Genomic DNA, 23,268 nt, shown 5'->3' with positions numbered 1-23,268 from the left:
CATTTTGTACACAAACCCCAAAAGTGCCTTTACTCCCAATTTTAAAACATGATTAATTTGAGCTGAACATTAAAATATGACAGGGCTAACATCGTTGGTATGGTCTGAGCACGGCGACAACAAGCAGGCCTTCTGGCCAAATGATTTCAAAAACAAAAGAAGTGCCACAGACCCCAGTCCAAGGCTCAGGCGCCCACGAACCACTTCTAAGCAGAGAAGCCACATCGCACAGTCTGACTGCCATGTTAGTTTGGAGTTGCCGTCTGAAAATGTGGACAAAAAAGTATTTCATGTTAGATCATCAAAAATAGCAACAGTCAGAGATGATCGCATGCCATTGTTTGGGTGGGAGGAAGGTGCTCGTCCATGCAGATTGGTTGAAACAAGGAAGCAGCACAAAGCAATGTTTCACTTTGTCATAATTTATCTACAATGAGACACAGAACCAAGAAGAAGAAACTTGGCTACAACAAGGACAAAAATCATGTGGATGGCAGTAAGGTTTATGGGTGTGCTACAGAACGATGCACACTGAAACTGGAAAGCAAAAATGTGTTTGTGGCTCCGTTTACATCCAGCATCTGAGCTGGTGCACAAATTAAACTGAAACATTCCTGCATTTATTGTCCAAGTACACACAAAGTATTAAAAAGATGCAACCATCAAGTAAGATCTACAATTTCATCCATATGATGAAAAAACAGTCACTAAGGTGAGATAATAAAAAAACAGAGCTCAGCGACAAACTGCAGCAAAATGGAGAAAACTAGGACTTTCAAATAAAGAGTCAAACAATAGCGCAGGAGTTATTCTATTCAAATTCTATTAAATCTACATCAAATTGTTCTAATTTTCTGAAACACTCTGGTCAAAATCCAAAAGCTAATAAACCCTATTCTAGTTACCAAGCAACAAACACTACTGCACAAGTCATTTCACTTCATCATAATAATAATTAAAAAAAAAAAAAAGTATGTTTTTTCAGTGCCCGCCCCCCCCACTTCACAGGCCTGGTAGGAGGGGGGGTGACAACACTGACCCAACATCCATTACATCCATCATCCTTTGGGCTTTCATCGATGCAATGGCTGGAACAAAGCACACCAATTACAATTAAGTCTGTTTCATACATGTAACTTCCTACACGGTTAACAAACAGGATGCAAATCTCAGTCTTAGCGTCACATTAAAGCCCTGTAGCTGCAACAGGTAACCTATCCATTTCAGTGTGACACGTCTGACAAAAAAATTTAATCATGTGACAGCTTCACTCAGCTGTGAAGTCACATTGCATTTTCAAACTTCATCGCAGATCAATTTTCCATAAATGCAGTGATGTTGATGGGTTTTCAAAGTAGTGAGTCCTCAGGACCCAAAAGTGGTGATTTCAGTGGGTCCCTGAGAAATACAAAGGGTCAGCAATTAAAAACTTTTCTTTCTTTATCTTATATTCTTCTATTTCTTAAATTGTAGTGTTAAACCCCTTTAATAGTGGTATGGTATGACGTGGTTAAAGATATTTTCATCAATGTATATGAAATTAAATAAAATTACAAATCTAAAAAAAATGGTCATATAACAAATTCCAATGTAAGTGATGTTTTATCATCAACACAAACCAATCAAACCATATACCAATTCTGAATATCACTCCTTCTGCAACTGATGCCAATTTTATTATTTTTTTATTTATTTAAAAAAAACAATTAAAACCAATTAAACAGTTACCATAAATGACAAATTATGATTCACCAATATGTTAATCTATTAAGTTAAATGTGTCAGTGACAATTTGTGGCTGATGACATTTTATTTTATTGTCTTCTATGCCACTCGCCCCCCTTTGACTCTCCAGCTTCCTCTACCTCACCTGTGCCACGTTGTTCTGCACCTAACCCTTGGGCTACTCCTGCCTGTCACACATTCAGTTTAGATTTTAAGATGTAGTTTTCTTTGTTTTTTTATTATTATTTATCATCAGGCGCTGGCCTAATGTGGGCTGAGTTCCCAAGATTTTAGTGGAATCACCTTTTACACATATGGCAAATCTCAGCGTTGTTTATTTACACATGTTGAAGTTCTCTGACATTAACGCTGTTGTCAACCAGAAACAGACCAATCAGAGGATAAGACATGTCAGCCACAGTCGTCGCCTCCGGAGTCTCAAAACTCCAGCAGCTGTGCGAGTAAGGACTGTTTAGCAGAGCGTGCTGGTCACTGCCGTGAGGACAATGGTCCACCTGTGTACAAATGAAATGTGTGCAAATACTGCGTTATTCCCTCGCAGTGGAGAAATGCCTCGCGCAATTTGCGTTTTCACTCGTATGTACTAATTTACTTAATCACCTACACGCTCCCAGTGTTTACCGTGCATGTAAACTGTTTTCATGTTTTCAACAGTCTTAGAAAGAAACGGCTTAGCACTCTGCATGCTGTGTTCACGTTCAGAGCAGATGTCTGATGTTCATGTCAAACAATTTAATTTTCAGCATTTTGAAGGCGTGGTGCTAACAATATAGCCCACAGCTGAGTCAATGTAGGGGAAACCCTGACATCTCTTTTGATGGATACTTTCAGATTTTAATGCATCAGGGATGTAGGACGCGTACCTAGCAACATCACTATAAATGTTGCTCAGCATAAGGAGCAGCTATGAGATGCTGTCATGTAAATTCAATAAATATACTTATTAGTATTTTTTTTAAATAAAAGAATGCAGTTAAAACCTATTCCAAAGGAAAGGGATCCTGAAATAAATTCTGTTAAGTTGGTGCTGTGTAGAAAATGAGATCAAAATAAATTAGTTTGACCTCGTTGGGGGGGGTCAGTAAGAGCACATTTACTCTCTACACGTCAGTAGAAAAACTAAAGTCAGACAACTGAATTCTTAAAAATGGTTTCAACAGAGAGGTTTTGAAGCTTTTTGGAGCATATATAGCATACTGTAGACTTGGTTCTATAATTGGATATCCTTTTTGATCAATTTAAAACCATTTGCCATACACAGAAAATTATGAATGCATACATTCATTAAATCTTCATTTACTGCAGTATTTGAATGTTAAGTTTGGTTGATTTTTGTTTGTTTTTTTTTTAAGTATAATTCATTCATCTGTGTGCTTGTAGTATTTTCATTTACAGTGTTGACTGCATTGAGCGCTGGTAAAACAAGATTTTTAGCTGAAGGACATCAAAGTTTAAAAAAAAAAAAAAAAGCTGTGCTTAGTGCTCCATTTGTCAATTTCTTTCACTTTGTTGGTTGCATCTAATGAAAATATCAACCAGGCATAACTCAAGCACAGATTGATTTTTCTCTACTCGAGCGATGAAAACGGCAGCACTTGTCAAGCGGACAGGCAAAAACCAATATGACTGATCAATATTTCTGAGTAGAGGAGGTGGGGGTGCACAATGTGCCATTTTTAATATTTCAACATGCATGGATTTAGATGGACTTCTGAAATGCAAAAATGTTACATTTCTGCTAAAAATTAAAGTCTAACCAGCTTTTATGTTCTCACCTTGACTTGAAGTTATTTTAACAAAAATGGCTGTGGGCCATTATGAGTTTCAATTTTTTCCAGGAAGTAAAGCCAAGGGTTTTTGCTAGGGATGCACTGATCCACTTGTGTCACTTCCGATATATCTCAGATTTATTATCTGCAGATACAAATCCAATACCGATACAGAAAAAGCGCTGACAAATTATGTCTGGTTGCGTGGAAAAGATTGCGATCTTTTGTGGAAGGCAACATCAGACTTGACTTACAGAAATCTTAATATCTTAACTTAATCTTAAAGTTTCACAAGCTTGGTCAAAAATGGACAAATACAACCAAACTCTTGGTTCCGTCAAAGTAGGAGTAGTCTGACACCCAACGTAAAATAAAGTACTGAAACTAATCAGCCTGATGTTATTGACCTTATTTAAATGATGGCATGTCTTTCTGACTCTACATATCATGACACACGTCCACAATTCTCCATAGCTCCGATGTGCAAAGACACATGCATGTGCACGTGCAGGTGAGCACTCTCCCACCAACCAAACGGCGGATAATGTCGGAAAATGTTGCGTAAAAAATATAAAAACTACGCTTCACTAATTTACCCTCCATCCTGCCAATAAAACTGACCTAGTCTAGTGTTATAGTTTTAATTAATGTTTAAAGCTGTTCATCTGCGTCTCAGCTCTATCCTAACAATCTGTGGTCTAGCGTAGATTAAAACTGCAGCTTGTCTCTCAACCACACGTTTTCCAAGGCCCAGCTCAGCTTCTGCTCGGTTATTAATGAGAGCAAAGCTACGTTCATCTCGCACCATTGGCAGATGAGCTCAACGTGGCAACAGTCCACAGTAGAACACAGCAACTTAACAGTCTATAGTTTTTCCTTTTTTAAAAAGGCACAAAATCTCTGCAAACAGGAAATCCAGCACGCTGCAGAAAGCCCTGAAATTAAACACCCATTACAAAAGCTGCCGAACAATAGCTTCACTGGCCTGGTAAAAGAATAAAAATCAGATAATCCCAACTTATTAGCTTTTTTACATCACATCACTCAATGTCAGTGACCACGCAGATTTCTCAAGTTTCTCTGAAGATTCACTGCGCAGGTGTTACACATTGAGCTGTTGAATGTGTTGGCTGAGGTAGTGTGAAAAAGTTCCTGATGGCTGATCCTTTCGCTTGCTCCACTTTGAAAACAAATGTGAGCCTCTGCGTGGCGAGTCCTCAGCGTATGACATCACTCAAAGCACACCGCACAGAATTACACTAAACAGATCGGCGTATATGGATCAGACCCATTGTCACAGATACTGGCTCTAGAAATTTCTTCATTATCTGTACAGATACCAATATCAGACCAGTGCATCCCTAGTTTCTCCAAAATGCAAGTGACAGCAAAGAAAAGTTAACTACGCCTTCAGAATTATAATTTGTCAGATGTTACAAATGTAAAATATTTCGTATGAATGGATCCATATAAACAAAGTCTATATTTGCACACATTTGCGGACCATAATAAGTTTCAAATTGTACTCAAGGAATGAGACACTGTTCTGCAAATGACTTCATTTTTAGAGAAATAAAAGAAACTACATTCTGTCACCACTGCGGCTTGCTCGAGAGTGGCGGAGGAGGTGACGGAGTAAAGGGAGAAAGTTCATAAACTCTCCACTACACTTGGCCCATTTAGAAAAGTTTTAATGTGTACATTAGTGATACAAATTTTGTATTCTGTATTCTTCAAGTATTTATCACAGGGTTCACCCAAGACTTATCAGGCAGGGCAGCCACATATTTTGCTACCATCATGATCATCATCAATATATATATTACCACAATGCTTTATCGTTTCACCCCCCTGGAATATCACATTAGCCCCTGTCTTTTAATATGCAAGCACACCCACACACACCTAATCAACAAAAAGGTTTTCCTTGACACCGAGCAGATTTTAGCAACTGAGAAACTTTACTTCAGACCCTTTTAGCTCTACGACTTTGCTTTGTGTACTGCTTAAAGGAGTTCCTTAAAGCAGTGCTTGTCAAACTTTATGAGCCACAACCCCAATGATAAGGCTGGACAAAACTCAGTCGAAGAATAAAGTGGTTTTTGGTGGTTTATTGTTGTGATAAGGGCACCTATAAGCCCCAAATCAGCTTCCATTGTGGAGATGTCATATATTTTTAATATGGCATGTGTACTTTGTTGTTAAAATTTTAAGGTGCTAATAAAAAAATTAAAAAGATTTCTCATTAATAGTTTAATATTGGCAGTCCTGTTAAAAATGCACTGACATAAATGTAGGTTATTTTTTATAAGTATCTGGTGACCCCCCTGAAATTAGCTTGCAGCCCCCACATTGAGAACCACTGCCTTAAAGGTTGTCAGCCTGTGGCTTTACTTTGTAATAGTATTTTTAATGCGTCTTTTTAATTGGGCCAAACAAAGACTTTTGTCCAACCTGCCAACTGTGAGCTTCTACAGGTCGCCTTTATAAAAATGTTTTCTTATGCCAAACTAAACCTGGACTGTTTTTTTTTTTTCCTCTCTCCTCTGGCTGGGCTGAGTCATAGCACAGTGCATTCCCATAATGATAATACAGGTGTACTTCACATCTAGTAGCTGCTGAGTAAATTGGTGTCTGGAAAAAGGAAAAAGAATGGGGGGTTGGGAAATAGAACAGCTAATAATGGGAAAATTCAGACAATCCAGTTTGTTGCTTTGGATGTAAACAAGATTAACTGAAAACAAAAGTTGCAAAGTCCAGATACTAAAGAGCCTCCGGGTTCAGCTGTTTTTGCCAGTGTATTATATGCACTAATCACATTACTGAGTTTTTAGCATTTTGTTTACTTCAGTCCAGTTTTGTCTGTCCTGTAATAGCACACAACAAGCCAAAGTCCATTTTGACTTATAGTGTACTTGAGCGAACAATGTAATTGAGTCTAAAAAGAAATTTTCAAAACTAAACATTTAAATATCTTGTCAGGCTGTGTGTTTTGTCAGAAAGGATGTGAGTGAAATATATGAAGGTATATTAAGATACTCAGCAGCTTTAACAGCTTGCAGTTCTGCAACTTGCTTACAGACTGCTTCATCTCATTCTATGAACTGTTAACCTCTGATAACGTTTCATAACATTTTAGCTGAAGTATTTTAGTTATTTTGACTTCTGGCTAGCCAAACAAAATGCAAGCTATTTTCAGATACAATTTTGGGCAGTGAAGTACATCTGACATACATGTTGGATAAGACACTTAGGCATCTACTGGAAATCATGTCTAATTTATGAAGTAAACTCAGCCTTACTTTATTTTCAGCCTTTTGGATGTAAACTACTGTGCCGACACTGCATTACACAACTGGAAAACATGAGTCATTTCATTCACTGGCATGTCCCTGAACCAAGGTCAAAACACACCAACTGCAAAACCAAAGAAAATTTTTTGAAAGTAGAAAAATAAACTTTAGTCCACATGACCTGCCACAGAACTTTCACTCACTAAAAAAAGAACGCATGGTGCTGCCTTAAAAGGATAAAGTCCCAAAATTATTTTAAACTTGGAAATAAAATTACCACCAGTACTCCCATAACAAAACTAGTAACATTTTAAAAAGTGAAAGTCACCATCATTGGGAAAACGCTGAGCATCTTTGCACCTATACAGCGAGGAGCTTCAAGAGGTGCTTAGCCCTTCTGCTCATATACACAACCCTGAGCTTTGTGCGCAGTCCATTTCACTCAACTTTAAGCTCAGAAGCAGTTTACTTTTGGACCTTTTTACCAGATGTCCTGCTGTCATTTAAATAGTTTTGGGATATAAATAATTTAAGTAAACAGTAATTAAAAGGAGATAAACTTCAGAGTTGTAGGCTACATAGACTTTTCAGTAAAGGACCAAAAGAGTTGACATTTTCTGATTTTTCTAATTAATTTACGCATGAGCATAAGTAAAAATTATTAATTAACATGAGTGAATGATGGCCACAAGAGGAAAATTTAACACTGGACAGTAAACATCTGTTAGCACTTTTTCCCTCAAAAAGAAAAGAATTATGTGATATTAAGTCATACTGCACAATGGATTTAAAACACATTGTTCCCTACTTTTCTTGGTACAGAATAACACCAAATGTCAAGTCAATTTATCAGCATCCCTTACAATATAGGGATGTCACGATTACAGTTTCTCAGTAAGATGATTTTGCGATTGTGTTAATTTTCCAACACTTTAAATATGTAAAAAATCACATTAACATTCTTTACAGGTCTAGGTTTTAATTAGGGCTGTTGAAATTGACGCATTAATGCAAAGCTTAATCTGTACAATCAATGCAATTAATTAATGCAAGCATTAACACAAATTCTGAATTCCACAATGCCATTGTAAAACATGAAATACTGCGAACATTTGGTCAGTTTAAACCATTATCTTAACCCCAATTTAAGAGATTTTCACAGTTCCTGAGACAAACAAACAAGTAAAGCTAGATGAGACAGATCAGGTCTCCCCCAATAAAAGCTCAGAGGCTGGCAGAAATGCCTAATGCGTCTTAAAAAAAAAAACAAAAACAAAAAAAAAACTAAACTAAATCAACGCTACATGCTTTAGAAAAGCACATCATGTGAAGCATTAGGCCAAGAATACAGCTTACTTGTTTACAAACTAGGGGGAGAATCGACAGAATAAGAGCACCCTCCATCAAACTCGAGGTGCACCTGGAGGCTGTCCTGCAGTAGTTGCGTGGGTAAAAAAATTTGTCAATAAAACTACTTGGATTTAACAAAAAAAAAAAAAAAAAAAAAAAAAAAAAAAAGGGGTGGGGGGGGTGGGGGGGGGGGGGGGGGGGGGGGGGGGGGGGGGGGGGGCTGTTCATGGCCAGTTTCTAATCCCAGCCTGTAGCCCTTTCATGCACGTCACCCCCTCTTTCTCCGGCCCCCTTTTCTGTCAAGCAACCGTCCAATAAAACCTCTAAAGCTACAAATATATTAAAAATATAACATTGTGATATTTAGGACATTTTCCTATTAACTGTTGACATTTTATACACCTACCACATGATTAGACACATTCCCAGTGGAAAAAGTCAAAACAAAATTTGATCAAACAATGGAAAACATGGAATTCAGGAAAAAAAAATTTAATAGATTTCATAGGGCCCTAAATAGTGTGTAGAATACAGAAGCAGCTTTCTTAATGCTACATGCACCATTTTCACTGCAGGAACAGACCATACTAGCATGAATTCATAGATGCCTACATATCATAAAATGGTATACTTGCAAATAACCAGACTTTAACCTTTATTTATTCCCAGAAAACAAGGACACTTAAAAAATTAACTTAATATGGTCATACAGTTCAAATAAAAAGGAGAGGGCTAAAAGTCTTAGTGTTATAGAGTGAACTGAAAGATAATCTTTAATATTTACCCAATGAAACTCTGTGCATAGCACACAAAAATCTGGCTACAACATGTTTTCTAAAGTGACTTTCATCTCCATTTAGTGTTTCACCTTTTATTCTAATTTCTAAGTACAAACACTGGCTACTGTCCTAATTGGGATGGTGTCACAAGACAAATATTTCAGTAAACAAACACTTGGATAAAGAAGCTGGCAAGTCGCCTCTTCCCAAAACTTCAGAACCCTCACTGCGTGCAGCAAGTTCCCTGTAAACACAGGCATATGAGAACATAATGTCTTCTTCTCCTGGAGGTCTTGGCTCAGTTTTCATTAAAAACCAGGCCCGCATAAAGACTACAAGGTTCTTTGGGATTTTTGCATCATTACTAAGACAAACCTATCAACTTCAACAAATTTTCCCTAGTGAGCAGTCTGCCTTTTAGGACTCAGTAAAGTGCAGCATGTACACTTCTTGGTCCTTTTAAATCTCAACTTGCATGCAAGAGACAGTAAAGCCTCACACAATGTTGCTGGAGAAAAAATACTGTACCCCATTTCAAGAGTTTTTGACCTCAGAAATGCAAATGCTATCTACACCGTTACATTTTTAAAATATTTAAAGGGCATTTAAATAAAATTGTGGATCTGGTTGCATTGAATTTTAAAAATTCTTATTGGGAGAGATGATGACCACAAAAACATCAGGTATGTGCAAACAGCCAACTCATGCACGGTTGCTCATTTATTTCCAACAATTAACGAGATCTGCCTTGTGCAGGAGAGCAAGACCTCCTCCACAGGGGAACTATACTTGCCCATAGCTCCTAAACCAGTCCCCCGTTCCCACACCTGTTCTCGATCAAGACATCACTTAAATAGGACCTGCCTGACAAAGTGAACTAGACCAAACAATCCTCAAAAGCTAGACATCATGCCAACATCCAATAAAATTCAGGAACAAATAAGAACGTAATTAAGATCTATCAGTTGGGTAAAGGTTTGAGAGGTTGGTTTAAAGCTTTGGGACTCCAGCGAACCACAGTGAGAGCCATTATCCACAGCCCACCCTGCCACAGTCCACCGCAGGGTGTGCTGTGCATGCAGCGGTGTCCGTGTCTTTAAATGCCAAATGTGATGTAAATATTTTCATACTTTCTCATCACCTCGATCAGCTGTTCGTTAAATAAGTCGTATAAAAAGACTATTGGGGAAAGGAAAGCAGAGGTAGAGCAGGAGAGTGGCCACATTTACACGAGTTTTAATTCCCCTTTAATTTAGAATAAAAATTAAATTCTCTTTAAAAAACATTTTAAATGCCCAATTCCAAACAAAAACGACTATTCTGAATTTAACTTAAAACCAAAGTGATTGGTTTATTGAATCGGATAATTTACCTGCATTTTCCTCCCATTCTTGGGACTTGACAAATAAACCCTGGCTACAGCTGACAGTCATTTTCACATGCATTTCTAATAAAAGCATGGTTACTGAATGATGAGTGCATCCTAATCAGAGTTCAATTAAGCTTTTTATTAAAGGACAGCTACTGCTAATACTGCAGACTTTCCTTGTAGAAATAAGCTAAATTGGTCATTTCTAGAAGACCACTGAAAGACACATTGATGAAGAGGAGCACATGTTTACATTTGCTAGTTTTCTGATCTGACCAACTTTTCTGGAGCCTGAAGCCAGAGCTGAAATCACCATGTACTGATGTGACACAGAGCACTCAAGCTGGGGAAGCAGGAATCTCTGCTACTTGCCCCTTAGAGGATTAAATTGACCAAGTATGCATGACAAACTGCAGAGTAAAGGACTCCAGAGTGCATACACTGACATGCATAACGTGTCCTTGAAAACTAAAAGCCCACAAGTAACGGATCAAAATAAAATACAAGACTGGAGCAAAACCCCAAAAGTTTAGCTGTAAAGTTACTGTGTAAGGACTGCTCAAACAGGAACGTTTTTACAGATTCTTCAATTTGAAGCCCTTTTCATTCGCCAAGTGCCTCAAATTTAAAATGAAAAATATTTTATAGGCACCGTTTGCCCCTTTATTGATATTTCTACCTTTGTCGTCAGTTGTATGAAATTCATTTTTATCCTATGCCATGCAAACCAGAGCATGCAAGAAAAATAGTGAAAACTGATGCAATTCTGAGTTATAATTAGAAGTGTGGCAGCAAAGTACAATTTCTCACCATCCTTTATGGAATTTCACATAGAAACGTATATCTCCCCATGTCTGGCAATAACATGAAATCTCCAGAAACGGTTTACCCTAAAATAAAAAATCTTGCTATAGTTTCTGAAACATGTTCATCAACGTTCTCAAATGTTCATGAACAGAACTGATAAGATGTCTATGGGAGGAACAACACAAACATCTGTGCATCATTTCTTGTAATTTCTCATATTTGGCTGTATATAACTTTGCTTATACTTTATGTAAGTACATAAGTCCTGTCACCCTGCCTGTTTTGGCAACTCAAAAACAGCAACACAAAGGATGGATCAGGACCTACAATAATCTATACTTTATATATAATGGTTACAATGAAATGATTATAACTTGCTCAAGCAGGAAATTGTTTCATGTTTTTGTCTCAGAAAACAGATGCAGGTCATATGAGCTTGGCTTACTATTAGATGCAAGAGTAAGATAATTGCTGAGAATTAAGATAATGTTTTAGCTGTTAGGAACACTGACAAAAAAAAAAAGTGCAATCAACTGAATCTCATTTTTCCCCATTATTAGGTATTCAGCAATTATTAAGCTAATCAAGATAATGTTATTGTGCTACAGTCTATATAAGTTAATCAGTGATCTTTACTTACAGAGCACCTTTGCCCCACCCTAAAAGCCCAATCTCTGTACCTGTCAGGATGCGAGATGACCGAGTATCTGGACAATTTCTCTAGTTTAGCCAGAACCTCGATGGCAGAAGTGGAAAAAGTCAACTAATTCAGCTGTACTGAGAAATAAAGTTTCCAAATGTACTTAACCATGTTAACTGTAATAATTATTGAACAAATTAGTTTTATGATTTGTCATAATCTTTCAAGTTTAATGTTTAATTGCAATCTTTCCCTCTGTTATTTTTAAATCCTGTATAGAAGTTTTAGAGCCCTAAACTTAATTTGGTAAGGTATCGTAATGTGGATTTAAAAAAAGCCTCAAGTATTTTCTCCTATCTGTAGGCACATTTAAATGATTACTGGTTATCTCCATAGATCTACAGCCAAATACATCTTAACAAAAAATAAATAAATAAAATCAGACGACAGCATGAGATGTAGCATTCTGGAGAAGCTGTAATGCAGTGAGTGCACCCAAGGGCAATGCATTACTGGCCTCCAGTAATAACCTGCACATGCACAGGCAGGGCCACCCTGTGGCCGACAGACAATACAAGGCTGAATGGAGACAATTTTGTGCAGCATCCAGAGCCCAGACTAGCTCAACAGCACTAAGGAGGGAGGAGATGCCATAAAGAGAAGAAGTGTGTGTGTGTGTGTGTGTGTGTGTGTGTGTGTGTGTGTGGGGGGGGGGGGGGGGGGGGGGGGGGGGGGGGGGTGGATGGTCATTTAAGAAGGACAAAGGGAGCAAAATTGCTTCTTGCTAAAGCCATCTACTGTATACTAACCTACTTCTGACAGTAACACACGCTGCCTTACAGAGCGGAGTGACGTGCAGCCTCAGTATTCTGCATTTGAGTCAATGTCAGCAACTTTTTTCTTTTATTTCTTAATGAAAGGCAATCACTGAGTCAATACATAAATACAAGCACTCTTATATTTCGTCCTCAGAGACCAAGAGCATGCTGAAAGTGGACATTGCATGAACAGAGGGGAAAAAAAATGCCTGAAAGTATTAGATATCCATCACAAACTTGTGACTGGATATGCAGCGACTTCATTAGAATTAAGCTCAGTTCTGCTCTCAACATTACAAAGAAGAGAATCACTGGACACGGGTCTTATAAAAACCTTAACAGGAGCTATATCAAATACAATATTCATGCTATGTCATTGAAAGAACATTAAATTATTGAGATTTTAAAGTACTAACCAGGTGATTGGACAGCCAGTTCAATTTTAATCCCTGTAAATTACCAGGTCAGACTGAATGTAGCTGACATGATGCAAAATCTTTTCATAAACACCTAACAAAAATAAAAATCAACATGGCTTCAACCCAGTTATTCAAAACTCAAAAGCCAAAAACAACCATATCCAAAACAGCCCCCCCCCCCCAAAAAAAACACCTTTACACAGTAGATTAAAGAAAAAAATGCATCTAAGCTTTCAAAACTACAAAAGCAATTCTGTTTTTTTTTTTTTTTACGTAAGGTGCCATTAATCTAAAACTACTCATTTTGGCTCACTTGCCATGAGCTCAGGCAGTAAATTAAGTTTGCCATAATTACTGCTGTATATTAAACAAATCAGGCTTCATCTCGATTAAAACACATTTAAAATGTCCTGAAATTAGTGGTCCCTTTTCAGTTTATACTGAATGTATATACATTTAGTTAATGTGGTTTTGAATTCAAAACATTGGAGCTCACTAATAGTAAAGTCTTATCAGATATGACAGGGAATAAAGTTATGCTTGAACTAAATCGTAAAAGCGACCAATAAAACTAAATGAAGTAAACATGATGAAATTGAGTTATTTGAGCAGGCTTAAATTGATTAATCTGCCACACCTGTGTTTACTGCGGCCAAACAAGACCAACTGCAACCGAAGCTCCTCACACAGCCCAAAACCTTTTTGTTTTGGAAACAAATTCCAGTGAAACGGTAACTACTTTCAGGTTCGGGCAAATAATAGAAATTGGTTTGCATTTAAGCACGAAGTCAGGATACAGCGCAGCGCTCATCAGCTCGTTCAGAAGCATGCGGAGTCATTTTCACCAAACACGGCAAACAAGGAGCACGAGCGCGGCTGTGTTAGACATCACGTTAATTTGTTTCCTTTTTTTTTTTTATTTATTCGTTTATCTTTATTTTTAGCTTACCATTAGGAATCAGTAATTTTGGCTCAAAGTTAAGCAGGACTCGGAAATTATGTATGACGCTAAAATGACGGCGTGTTCGCTACGCAAGCTGCAGCTGCTAGCTAACTTGTCCTTACTTTTCTTTCTTTCGGGTACATTTTTGGTAGTTTATTTCGCCAGTAGATATTTTCGCACAACGCCTTTTGAGAAATCTTACCTTAAGGCGTCGAGTCGACGTTGTGGGTATTTAATGAGGTAGCTTCTGCAGACATAAACTTTCAGTCGCAGTCTTTGGAGCAGTGAATAGGGGCGGAGGCGGGAACGTCGCCACGTTAAATTGACTACGCAGACCTTTTGACCAATCAGCAAAGACCCGGTCTAAACCCCGGAAATAGATTGATTAATTAGCTACAGGTGTAGCATTGCTGAATATTGACCAAAGTAAATGCCACATTCAGCAGGTAAAACATCCATTAATGATGGGACGCTCCAGCAGCCAAAGCTGCGCCGCTAGGGGTGCCACCAGTGCTCTTTTGGGTAGGTGAAACCCAGGAAAATTAATGTAGGCTAATTTGATCCACTACAGTTATTAATACTATAAAAGTACAGCCTTAAAAATAAAAAAAAAAACTAGATCCACTGCTGTTCCCTCTATACACCACACAGTCTTGGAATTCAACTATAGACCATAAAATCTGAAACCTAATTAAATCCCGGATGCATAGAAATAACCTTTCACAGCCTATGAAAAGTGTAAATCTAGATATTTATTTCATAACTTTAAATAAAAAGAGCCTACACAATCTAAGCAGAAAGTAAAAAGAAAAAAAAAGCATAGAAATATGACTGACAGCAGAACTTCATCCAGCAACTCCAAGTAGCACAACACGCAGGCTGCACTTATAACATAGACTACAGCATGTTTCTGTCAGTTACACTAAACACTGTTTGACCATTGATGCTTTTTTACATTTAAATGGTAGAAGGTAATTTTAAAGATTATCCTACCACTATAGCTTACAAATCACAAATGTGTTTTGACTATTTTAAATATATAAGTCAAACTACTGTTCAGCTTGAAAAAAAGCTCAACTCCTTTTTTTCCCTCCTTTTATTTATATTTAGTCACCAATGTGGGATTCTATTCACGCTATAAAACGCTATAATTGTTAGTCTAATAAATCCAACAAATTCCCTCTGTTAGATGCGGTAAAACAACCTACTACTGTGCGGATCCACTGTTTCATCTCTCTATCAAGGCCTATATTCCTACACACGAGCGGTAATGCGTCCAACCATGTCTGAAAAATTGACCCATGTGCGGTGATAGCCTACTGTAAGTCTCTTACACCAAGACACCGCAGTTTAGAGTTGGAAAATCAGCCGTCAGTGTTAAGATGAATGCACCACGGTGACTTTCCTGTCGCGCCAGCATGCAGTCAAATAGGCTGCGACTACAGTGGTCGGCAAGATCTGCACACTGTCCTCAAACAATCCAAACATGATGCTATATCGACTTAAAAAAATGTTTCAGGTGAATTCAAATGTGGAAAAATATCTTACCGTTTCTATAAATGAAAGTTAGGGACGTCCTTTGGCAAACAATCTCTGAATGAAACACCTGGCCAATATTGTAGCTTGCACAATGATGAATTCCGCTCTCTTAGTTCAAACTTGGAAACATAAAAGCCAACACAAACAAGATAAAATGAGGAAATGAAATATTTATTAAATCAAAACACAGAAATGATCTCCTTTCAGCAAATGCATGAAACAAAAGGGAAAAAAAGAACAGAAGAAAGAAAAGGAATCAAATAATTAAAAAAACCGGCTTCTGCCTGTCTCGCTCTTCACAGGTGCGCCACACAAATACGCGACATCACTGAGTGGAAACCAATGCAAGGCGGAGGTTGTCTTTAAGAGAAGATAGTCCTGACCGCAAATATATATACGGCCGTATCACAGCATGCCTATACCTCTCCGCACTCTCAGTTTCATCCATTCAACCTACACATGAACATGCATTGGACGCGGAAGTATACCCAGAGTAGCTCCATCCACCGCTTATGCATACAGAAGCTCTTCGATACTATTGGCTCTTACAGGGTCCTCGTTGGGCTCTGTCGTCGTTTTTGGATTGCAAGATGCCATTCGTCCTCGCCCCAATCACTCAAAGCGACCGAGCGTTTTTCCTAAATATGGCATTTGAAGTCAAATATCGCTTTTCCGAGGCACGGACAGTGGGTTGAAATAGCACCCCGGCTTCAAGGGAGCATATCGTTTCTAACCACACACATTTATTTTACATAACATGGTTACCATCAGCTTAAAAAGGCGACGCTGCAACCTATGTGTTCGGGTTTTTTTTTCCCCCAGTGTATTTTTTCTTTCTTTCTCGTATCTCAGACAATAAAACAACTCCGATATTCTCCTTGTAGATTAACCTCACTCGTTTTTGTTTTTCCTTTCGTATCAAATAATTCCCTCCCTCACTCTTTGGCACTTCTCTAAATCCATCATGTAAGAGGACATTTTCTGAAAATAGCATTTATTCCGCTTTAGAACCGTTTATATTGACACAGAAAAACCTTCGCATTCAGCAGGTTTCAGTACCACGGTCAGCTTCCTTCTCTAATAAAGTGACGCGCCCACACGCTTCCTTCAGTCTGTCTCAGAGACCTCCAGCTAATAGCCAGCCCTCAATACTCGACCTATAGGTTAGGAACAAAGGTGGGAGTTAATCTGGAATCCCATGATATTCTATTAGGGAGAAAAAAAAAGGAAAAAAAAAAAAAAAAAAAAAAAAAAAAAAAAAACAACAAAAACGTCCGACTCAGATTACAGCAGTGTGGCGCACGATGCACACTAATAACACAATCTATGGCGGGAGTTACCCCACGAACATCTTTTGTTGACTCTCAAAGCATAGAGCAACAGTTAGATTGACGTATAGCTGCAACCTTAAGATGCAAGAAAGTGTACCTCAAATACAAAGCCGATCTTAGCCACTTTGGTGCCCAAGGCGAGATTATGATTTGACTAAACTTCCATTTTCCAGCAGGTGGTGAAGATATGAGTGAAGCCCATCTGCAGCAGCTTCTAGAGGAATCTGAAGTAGATACTTTCTCAGTGAATCTGGACAGATGTAGAGTAGATTGTTACTGTACAAGCAAAATAAATAAATAAATAGCTGCAGCAGACAAACTGAAACTTAATGTGTTAAACATAAATCATCATCCAGCTGTGATACAGCATCAATACAGTTTTATAGTCCCACAGCAGCTACAACAGAATCATGAGGAAGCTCTGCTTTATTTAAACTTAGCTAGCCTCTATCTGGAACAAATGACGAGTTAAACAGCATTTTTTAATGTTGTGAGATGCCATAACTCGTCCTCTCCCTTCTCCCCACAGTGCAGGATAGGTTTCAGACTAGGTCAATGAAAATAGTGAGATAAAAATGGGGGATATTTGGGGTTTTCTTTTATTTTCAAGAAAGAGTATGAGGTACAGGTACTAGAAATTACTGCTATCATTTCTTTCAATTTTTTTTTTAAACTTTTGATGGCTCACAAAAATAATATCACCCCTTGACCAAACCACAAAAAAAGGAAAAGAAACATTGCAACCATAAATGAGTCATCATAGGCTTGATTCAGTGCTCTTGCTGGAAAGAGAGGAATATGCCATTTGATTTAAAACACACACACACACACACACACAAAACTTGAAAGCTTGTGCAAACTTATTGAGTAATGATGAATTTAATAAAACTGGAATAGGTTTCAAACGTTCCTCTACCTCTTTAACTCCGTACAAATGATACCGTGTAACTGAACAGGTTTTAGTGCAATTATTGCACTCCTGTGTGCTGAATGTAGTCCATTCACAGAGGGAAATCACAAAATAGGTCATGCAAATTAAGTGCATGTTATTTCAAAGCATTGGAATGGGCACTAATATACAATTTCAATAAAGAAAAGAGCAATGAAATATCCAAAAGTTTTGAAAAGTAAATTTGTCTTTCATGCAGTTCTGAATGAAAAGCCCATCACAGCCGGAAAACAGAACAAAGATGTCTGGAGGCGTTCTGACAGATTTGGATGACCGCACTAAACTGAAACTAACTAACTAACTACACACACACAAACACACACATTATATATATATATATATATATATATATATATATATATATATATACAACACAGGTGACCCTCAATGTTTACGATGCTCTATATCCCAGTGAAAAACAATATAATTATTTACTTTCTTGTAAGTGAACCATCATAAACAGTGGTGCACAAATGACAGTCAAGCATGTCTTACTAAACAGACACATTTATTTGGAATAAGTATTTGCTGCTCATGTCTGGGATGTTCTGTTGGTTTGCATCTCTTAAAAAAAAAAAAAATCACTCCAGATAGTTTGATATAGGTTAAAATTTTTTTTTAAAGGGCATCAAAATCATTCTTCTAAATGGAATTTCCAGGACTTACATCTTGATGACAGTCTTGCTTCTTTGGTTTTGGGCTTTTCTTGAAGTTATTCATGCCCACAAATATCAATTAGATCATTAGCATTTAGATAGAATATAGGAATTCTTCAAATGAAAGAACAAGGACCTATTGCCCCTATTTTTTAATGGTAATTTGTAAAAGTGTGTCTAAAAAGAATGTCAGAAAGATCAGAAACAAGGATGGGTCACGACATCAGGATAAATCAGGGGAGTATTAAAGAAGTATTAAATTTCTGTTTCAGTAGTTCCCAGTAACTAAATTGGACAGTAAAAATAATGAAGTAGCAAATTAACACCTAACAAGGGAGCTGCTAAGCTATTTTTCCTCCTTTTCTTCCCTTGTCAACTCCTTCACTTTGACATAATTTTGCTTCAAGCATGAACCGAACTTCCTGGGCTAAAGCCTGTCTTACCTCATGTTTAAATCCCAAGACATTATCACCATCTAGAAGTCAATAATTTTGGCTTGGGATTGTAGCAACAGCCTAGAAATACAAGCTGAGCACTGGAGTATTAAATATTATGCTACTCAGGAGAATTCCCTGCGTTGCAGCCAAGGCAGGAATCATTAACAAATCTTACCAGACTCCTGCAGCTTTGGTCCAGCACTGTCTTCCTGTCAGGGCCTCGCAGCATGCTCCTGGCCAACCACACCACACCCAGGGAGCTGCAAGAAATCAACCAATCCTCTAGTGAAGGAGACCAGACATTTTAGACTGCTGGTTACAAGCAGCCTTGAGGGGGAAAGATTAATTTGAGCTAACAAATCACATTCTACTGGAAACAAGCCCAATATATCATCCAAATATGGCACATGTGAAACAAACGAGGAGGCCCAAAATACTCCAGCAAACATATTCTTTTCATGTTAAATACTGGTTAGCACCTTGCTACTGGATAGAATAGTCAACCAGCAGCCCTCAGCTAATAGGTTTTATTTGTATCCACTTTTGTTACACAATCTCACCGGCAGCAAATGTTGTGAGTTTGACATAATTTTGCTTCAAGCATGAACAGAACTTCCTGTGTTCATGTTCTGACAAAGAAACCTGTGAGTGTGGCCCACCATTACCTGAATGCATGTGGAAAGGGTGTGGCGGTCTTCTTCTTATTCTGCAGTTTATTGGCAGTTGGCAAAGAACGTTCAGGTGTGCATTACCGCCACCAACTGGTAAGGAGTGTGGGACAAGACAGACAAAAGGGTGTGGCCTTAAAGGAACACTGCTGAAATAAACCCTCCAGCATGTTGGCTTTATCACAAGGAAAAGGTACCTTTAAATTAAAAGTACTTACAGCTAGGCATTGTATATGTGTAGGCTCATACTCCATGTGAAGTGACTTTAGCCAGACTTATTTATTAGGGGAATCCAACCTGCAAAGCAGTGTGCTTTGAGGGCACATTGAGAGCTCTTTTCTGCTTGGGTGACTAATAAATATCAAAGATATGTGTCACATGTGGTCTGCACCTAATCTACATTCAGGAGTTGGAGTAATGGATTAAATATAAGGAAAATTATGTATATATATATATATATATATATATATACAATCTAACACTTAGCTTCTGTATTTCCTTTATGTGTTGCTTTATTTTTACCTTAATACAATATAAATTTACAAATTGTACAAACAAAATATGTAATTGCTTTATATAATATGATACTCATGAGAGTATTTCACTGTCTAAAAAGTAAACAAATACCTTAACATTTTCTACACCAATCAACCAAACAGGAACACCCTTGAAAAGCTACCCATCTGTCCTTCAGTTTTTATACTACATTATATTTAATTTTAATCAATGATGCATAATGGGATCCCTAACTTTAAAAAGGTTCAGTGCAGCTAGATAATTTTGTACCTTTTTAATTGTTATTCAATCCATGAGCATTCCTTTTAATGGAGAATGTAAAAATATTTCACCTCTCTTCAGAGTTTAAAGAAAAATGAATGTATTTGATTCAAATAACAGCCTGCAGCACAATGCTACTGAAAATGAATGACTTTAAACCCAAAGCCTCTGTATCTTTTTTCACACTTGACCACACTTTTGCAGGAAATAAAAGATAAAAAAACAAAAAAACAGAAAAACAAAAAAAAAAAAAAAAACATATTTTTCCAAAGTACTGTCCTTGCACAAGTTACTATTTTGATCTGAGCTCTGCTGATTGATAATAAACCCACCTCCTGCTTTTGAATGTCACGGATGAGATCTCTTGACCTCTGCATCCTTCCTGCACACTTACTAGCAACCTATGAGGATGAGAGGCTGGGCATTTTATCACACACGGACGTTCTGTCGCTGCAATTCCTGCAAAGGACTGAGATGTCAATGGACGTTCCTTTGAGACATTAACGGCTGCTGTGCTGAAGCCCTTTGTGCGATGATAGTCCCAGTGTTGCATGGAGGTGATTATTAATGCTCCCTGCTGTTGGTGGACAAAAACGTGTCGGGATGAGCTCCCTGAAAGGCTGCAAAAAAGGGTAATAAGCAAAACTTCTGTATAATATCTCTTTGACCATAAAAAAAAGAAGAATAAAACTTTTGATCAGAGGGAACTGAATAGGCTTATTCTAAGATAATAGAAAGGATTCTTTGGGAGACAAACAGCCATTTATTTTGTCAAAATTTTATGTGAACTATTTTGGATTCACATGTTCCTCTCCTGACTTTATTACATTTGATTTTATTACATATTGTGCAAGTCATTTATTAATGTGTGACTGGGATGTAAAGTTTCTAGCTCTCAGGTGAGCAAGGGAAGCTTGAATTCTGTATTTTATCTGTTGGCAATATTAAAATACAGACTTCTCAACTTGCACAAAATCACTTAGCATAGAAAATAAAAAGAGTATTTCTGTGTAAGCATAAGAAAAAATGGTAAGCACATTCTAATGTGGTTTTTCAGCTACATAAAACACTTAATAAAAAAAATAATAAAAAATAAGGGTTTTCAATGGAATTTTGGGTAAATGGAAAAGTGCATTAGTACATCTACAACAACAAAATGCTAACACAAAAATGGATAGTCCTAGTCAGTGTAACTCAAATGGATGCCAAATTCTTATCTTATTTAACATCAGTGCAATCAATCAATAACAAAAACAACATAAATAATGCACCTAAAAAACAAGACCTGTAAAAAAGTGGAGTATTAAAAAGGAAGAAAACAACAACCCACGGGCAAATACAATGTAGCTAAAACAAGAAATAAATCATGCCAAAAATCCACATCATGTTTGAGAGAACATGTTCAACAAACTATTGTGACTATTGATAACACCAAACAATGAAAAACTCTACATGCAAAATTCAATTGAGCTTACAGAGTTAATACATTTTTTAAACAAGGGACAGTGCAGATTAATAGCAAAATCATCAAGACTGTGACTAGGGATTTCTGTGATCAATTTGCAGAGTTCACACTACAGACCCTGATGTCAGACAGCTTGCATTTCCCACACAGAACATTGAGGAACCAATTCTGACCACATACATAGGTGGATCTGTACAGTAAATTACAGTAAAATCTGTAATTTGCATTTGCTGTGAGGAACTGAATAAACAAGAAACTAGCAAGCTAAGCAGTTAGCACAAGGTGGATAAGCGACATAGTGCGTTTTGCTGTTGTTGAAAGAGTTAGCATACCTGCCATGTGTTTATGGCTGGAGCACAGCGATTCTATAAGATATTAAAATTCAACAGAAGTGTCCTGTTACACAGTTCTGCAGTCTTCATTTTCCTAAAGATGATTTGCTAATTTGAAACAAGAACATTGAGGTTTTGCTTCTAAACAATGTGAGTCCATTAACTCTTTGTGCTTTTCTTGTATAATATTCCTTGTTGTCATGCACTCAAGCAGAACTGTGAACAATTTGTCTGAATCTCTTGGTACAAGTGACTGGGAAGCTGGAAACAAGCAGCATGGCTGCTGGTCAGCATGTGCTGGGTAATGCGATGCTAATGTTGGCTATACCTTGCCAGCATGTTGACTATACTTAGCAAACATTAGCAGCTGATGACAAGCCCAAATCAAAGGCTCATATCATCCATTACTGTTATGTTTCTAATATAGCAGTGTCAGAGTGGACAGGGTGCTGGTGTCATTTGCTAGCAGGCAAAGATCATAAAAATTTTAGTAAGTTTTATGTGATCAGATTAGCATAGTCATATATTTACTGGATGAGAAAAAAAGGTGTGGTCATATGCAAAGCTATTCAGGGCCATGGGGGCTTTTAGACTTTTTAATGGATTAGTATTGCTGGAGTGGGACTTAAAAAAGATACACTTTAAGTACAAACCATCTGTGTGAATCATAGAAATTCAAACAGAGAGACGATCAAAAGTCACCATGAAAAACACAACCACTTTAAATCTTTTGCTCTTGTGATGCTAATATCTTGCTGTCATGTAACCTGCAGGAAAAAAAAAAGCCTTAGGGGGTCTGAGATCACTTTAGCTTTTTGTATATTTCCTCATATTATTTGAGAATGATGCTTGCAGATGATGTCACTGATTGTACAACATCCAATATGGGTCCTGCTGGGAAGCTGGTGCTCCCACTGTGACTGTTAAGACTGTGTAATGTAAGACTAGGTGATGTCATCGCAGCAGGGACAGGGGCCATAGAGACAAAATGGCATTGTGATACAGTAGCACATAAAAATGAGATGAGGGATGTGTGATACAAGCTTTACTGAACATGAACTATGCTGTGTATTTATTCACTTTAACTCAGCTCTGTGTTAGAATATATTGGGAAGAGTGAAGTTAATGTTTGTAGAAATATAGTTGCTGAAATATTCATGATTCTTTACTAAGCATTTTGA

General features: G+C 37.5%; 1 protein-coding gene across 6 annotated transcripts in view; it reads right to left on the bottom strand.

The window, feature by feature from the left end:
- elavl2 (ELAV like neuron-specific RNA binding protein 2) overlaps window positions 1–19,526 on the bottom strand; it is a 36,329-nt gene extending 16,803 nt beyond the window's left edge. Inside the window, exons 1-3 of one of the 6 annotated variants that reach the window (XM_041986605.1) lie at window positions 19,511–19,526; window positions 19,021–19,105; window positions 173–263 (exon numbers count right to left, since the gene is read on the bottom strand). In XM_041986605.1, coding sequence (XP_041842539.1) covers window positions 173–244 — 72 coding nt within the window. In that variant the 5' untranslated portion in view covers window positions 245–263; window positions 19,021–19,105; window positions 19,511–19,526. Of the gene's footprint in view, window positions 1–172; window positions 264–14,135; window positions 14,251–15,481; window positions 15,961–19,020; window positions 19,106–19,405; window positions 19,485–19,510 lie in introns of those variants that run through there. The other 5 variants (XM_041986604.1, XM_041986602.1, XM_041986606.1 and 2 more) reach the window with 5 other exon arrangements.
- Between the last annotated feature and the right edge of the window lie 3,742 nt (window positions 19,527–23,268).

Source organism: Melanotaenia boesemani, chromosome 5, assembly GCF_017639745.1.
Source record: "Melanotaenia boesemani isolate fMelBoe1 chromosome 5, fMelBoe1.pri, whole genome shotgun sequence".
NCBI lineage: Eukaryota > Metazoa > Chordata > Actinopteri > Atheriniformes > Melanotaeniidae > Melanotaenia > Melanotaenia boesemani.
The sequence above is the reverse complement of the archived record's forward strand: the minus strand, read 5'-3'. Positions and strand labels throughout refer to the sequence as shown.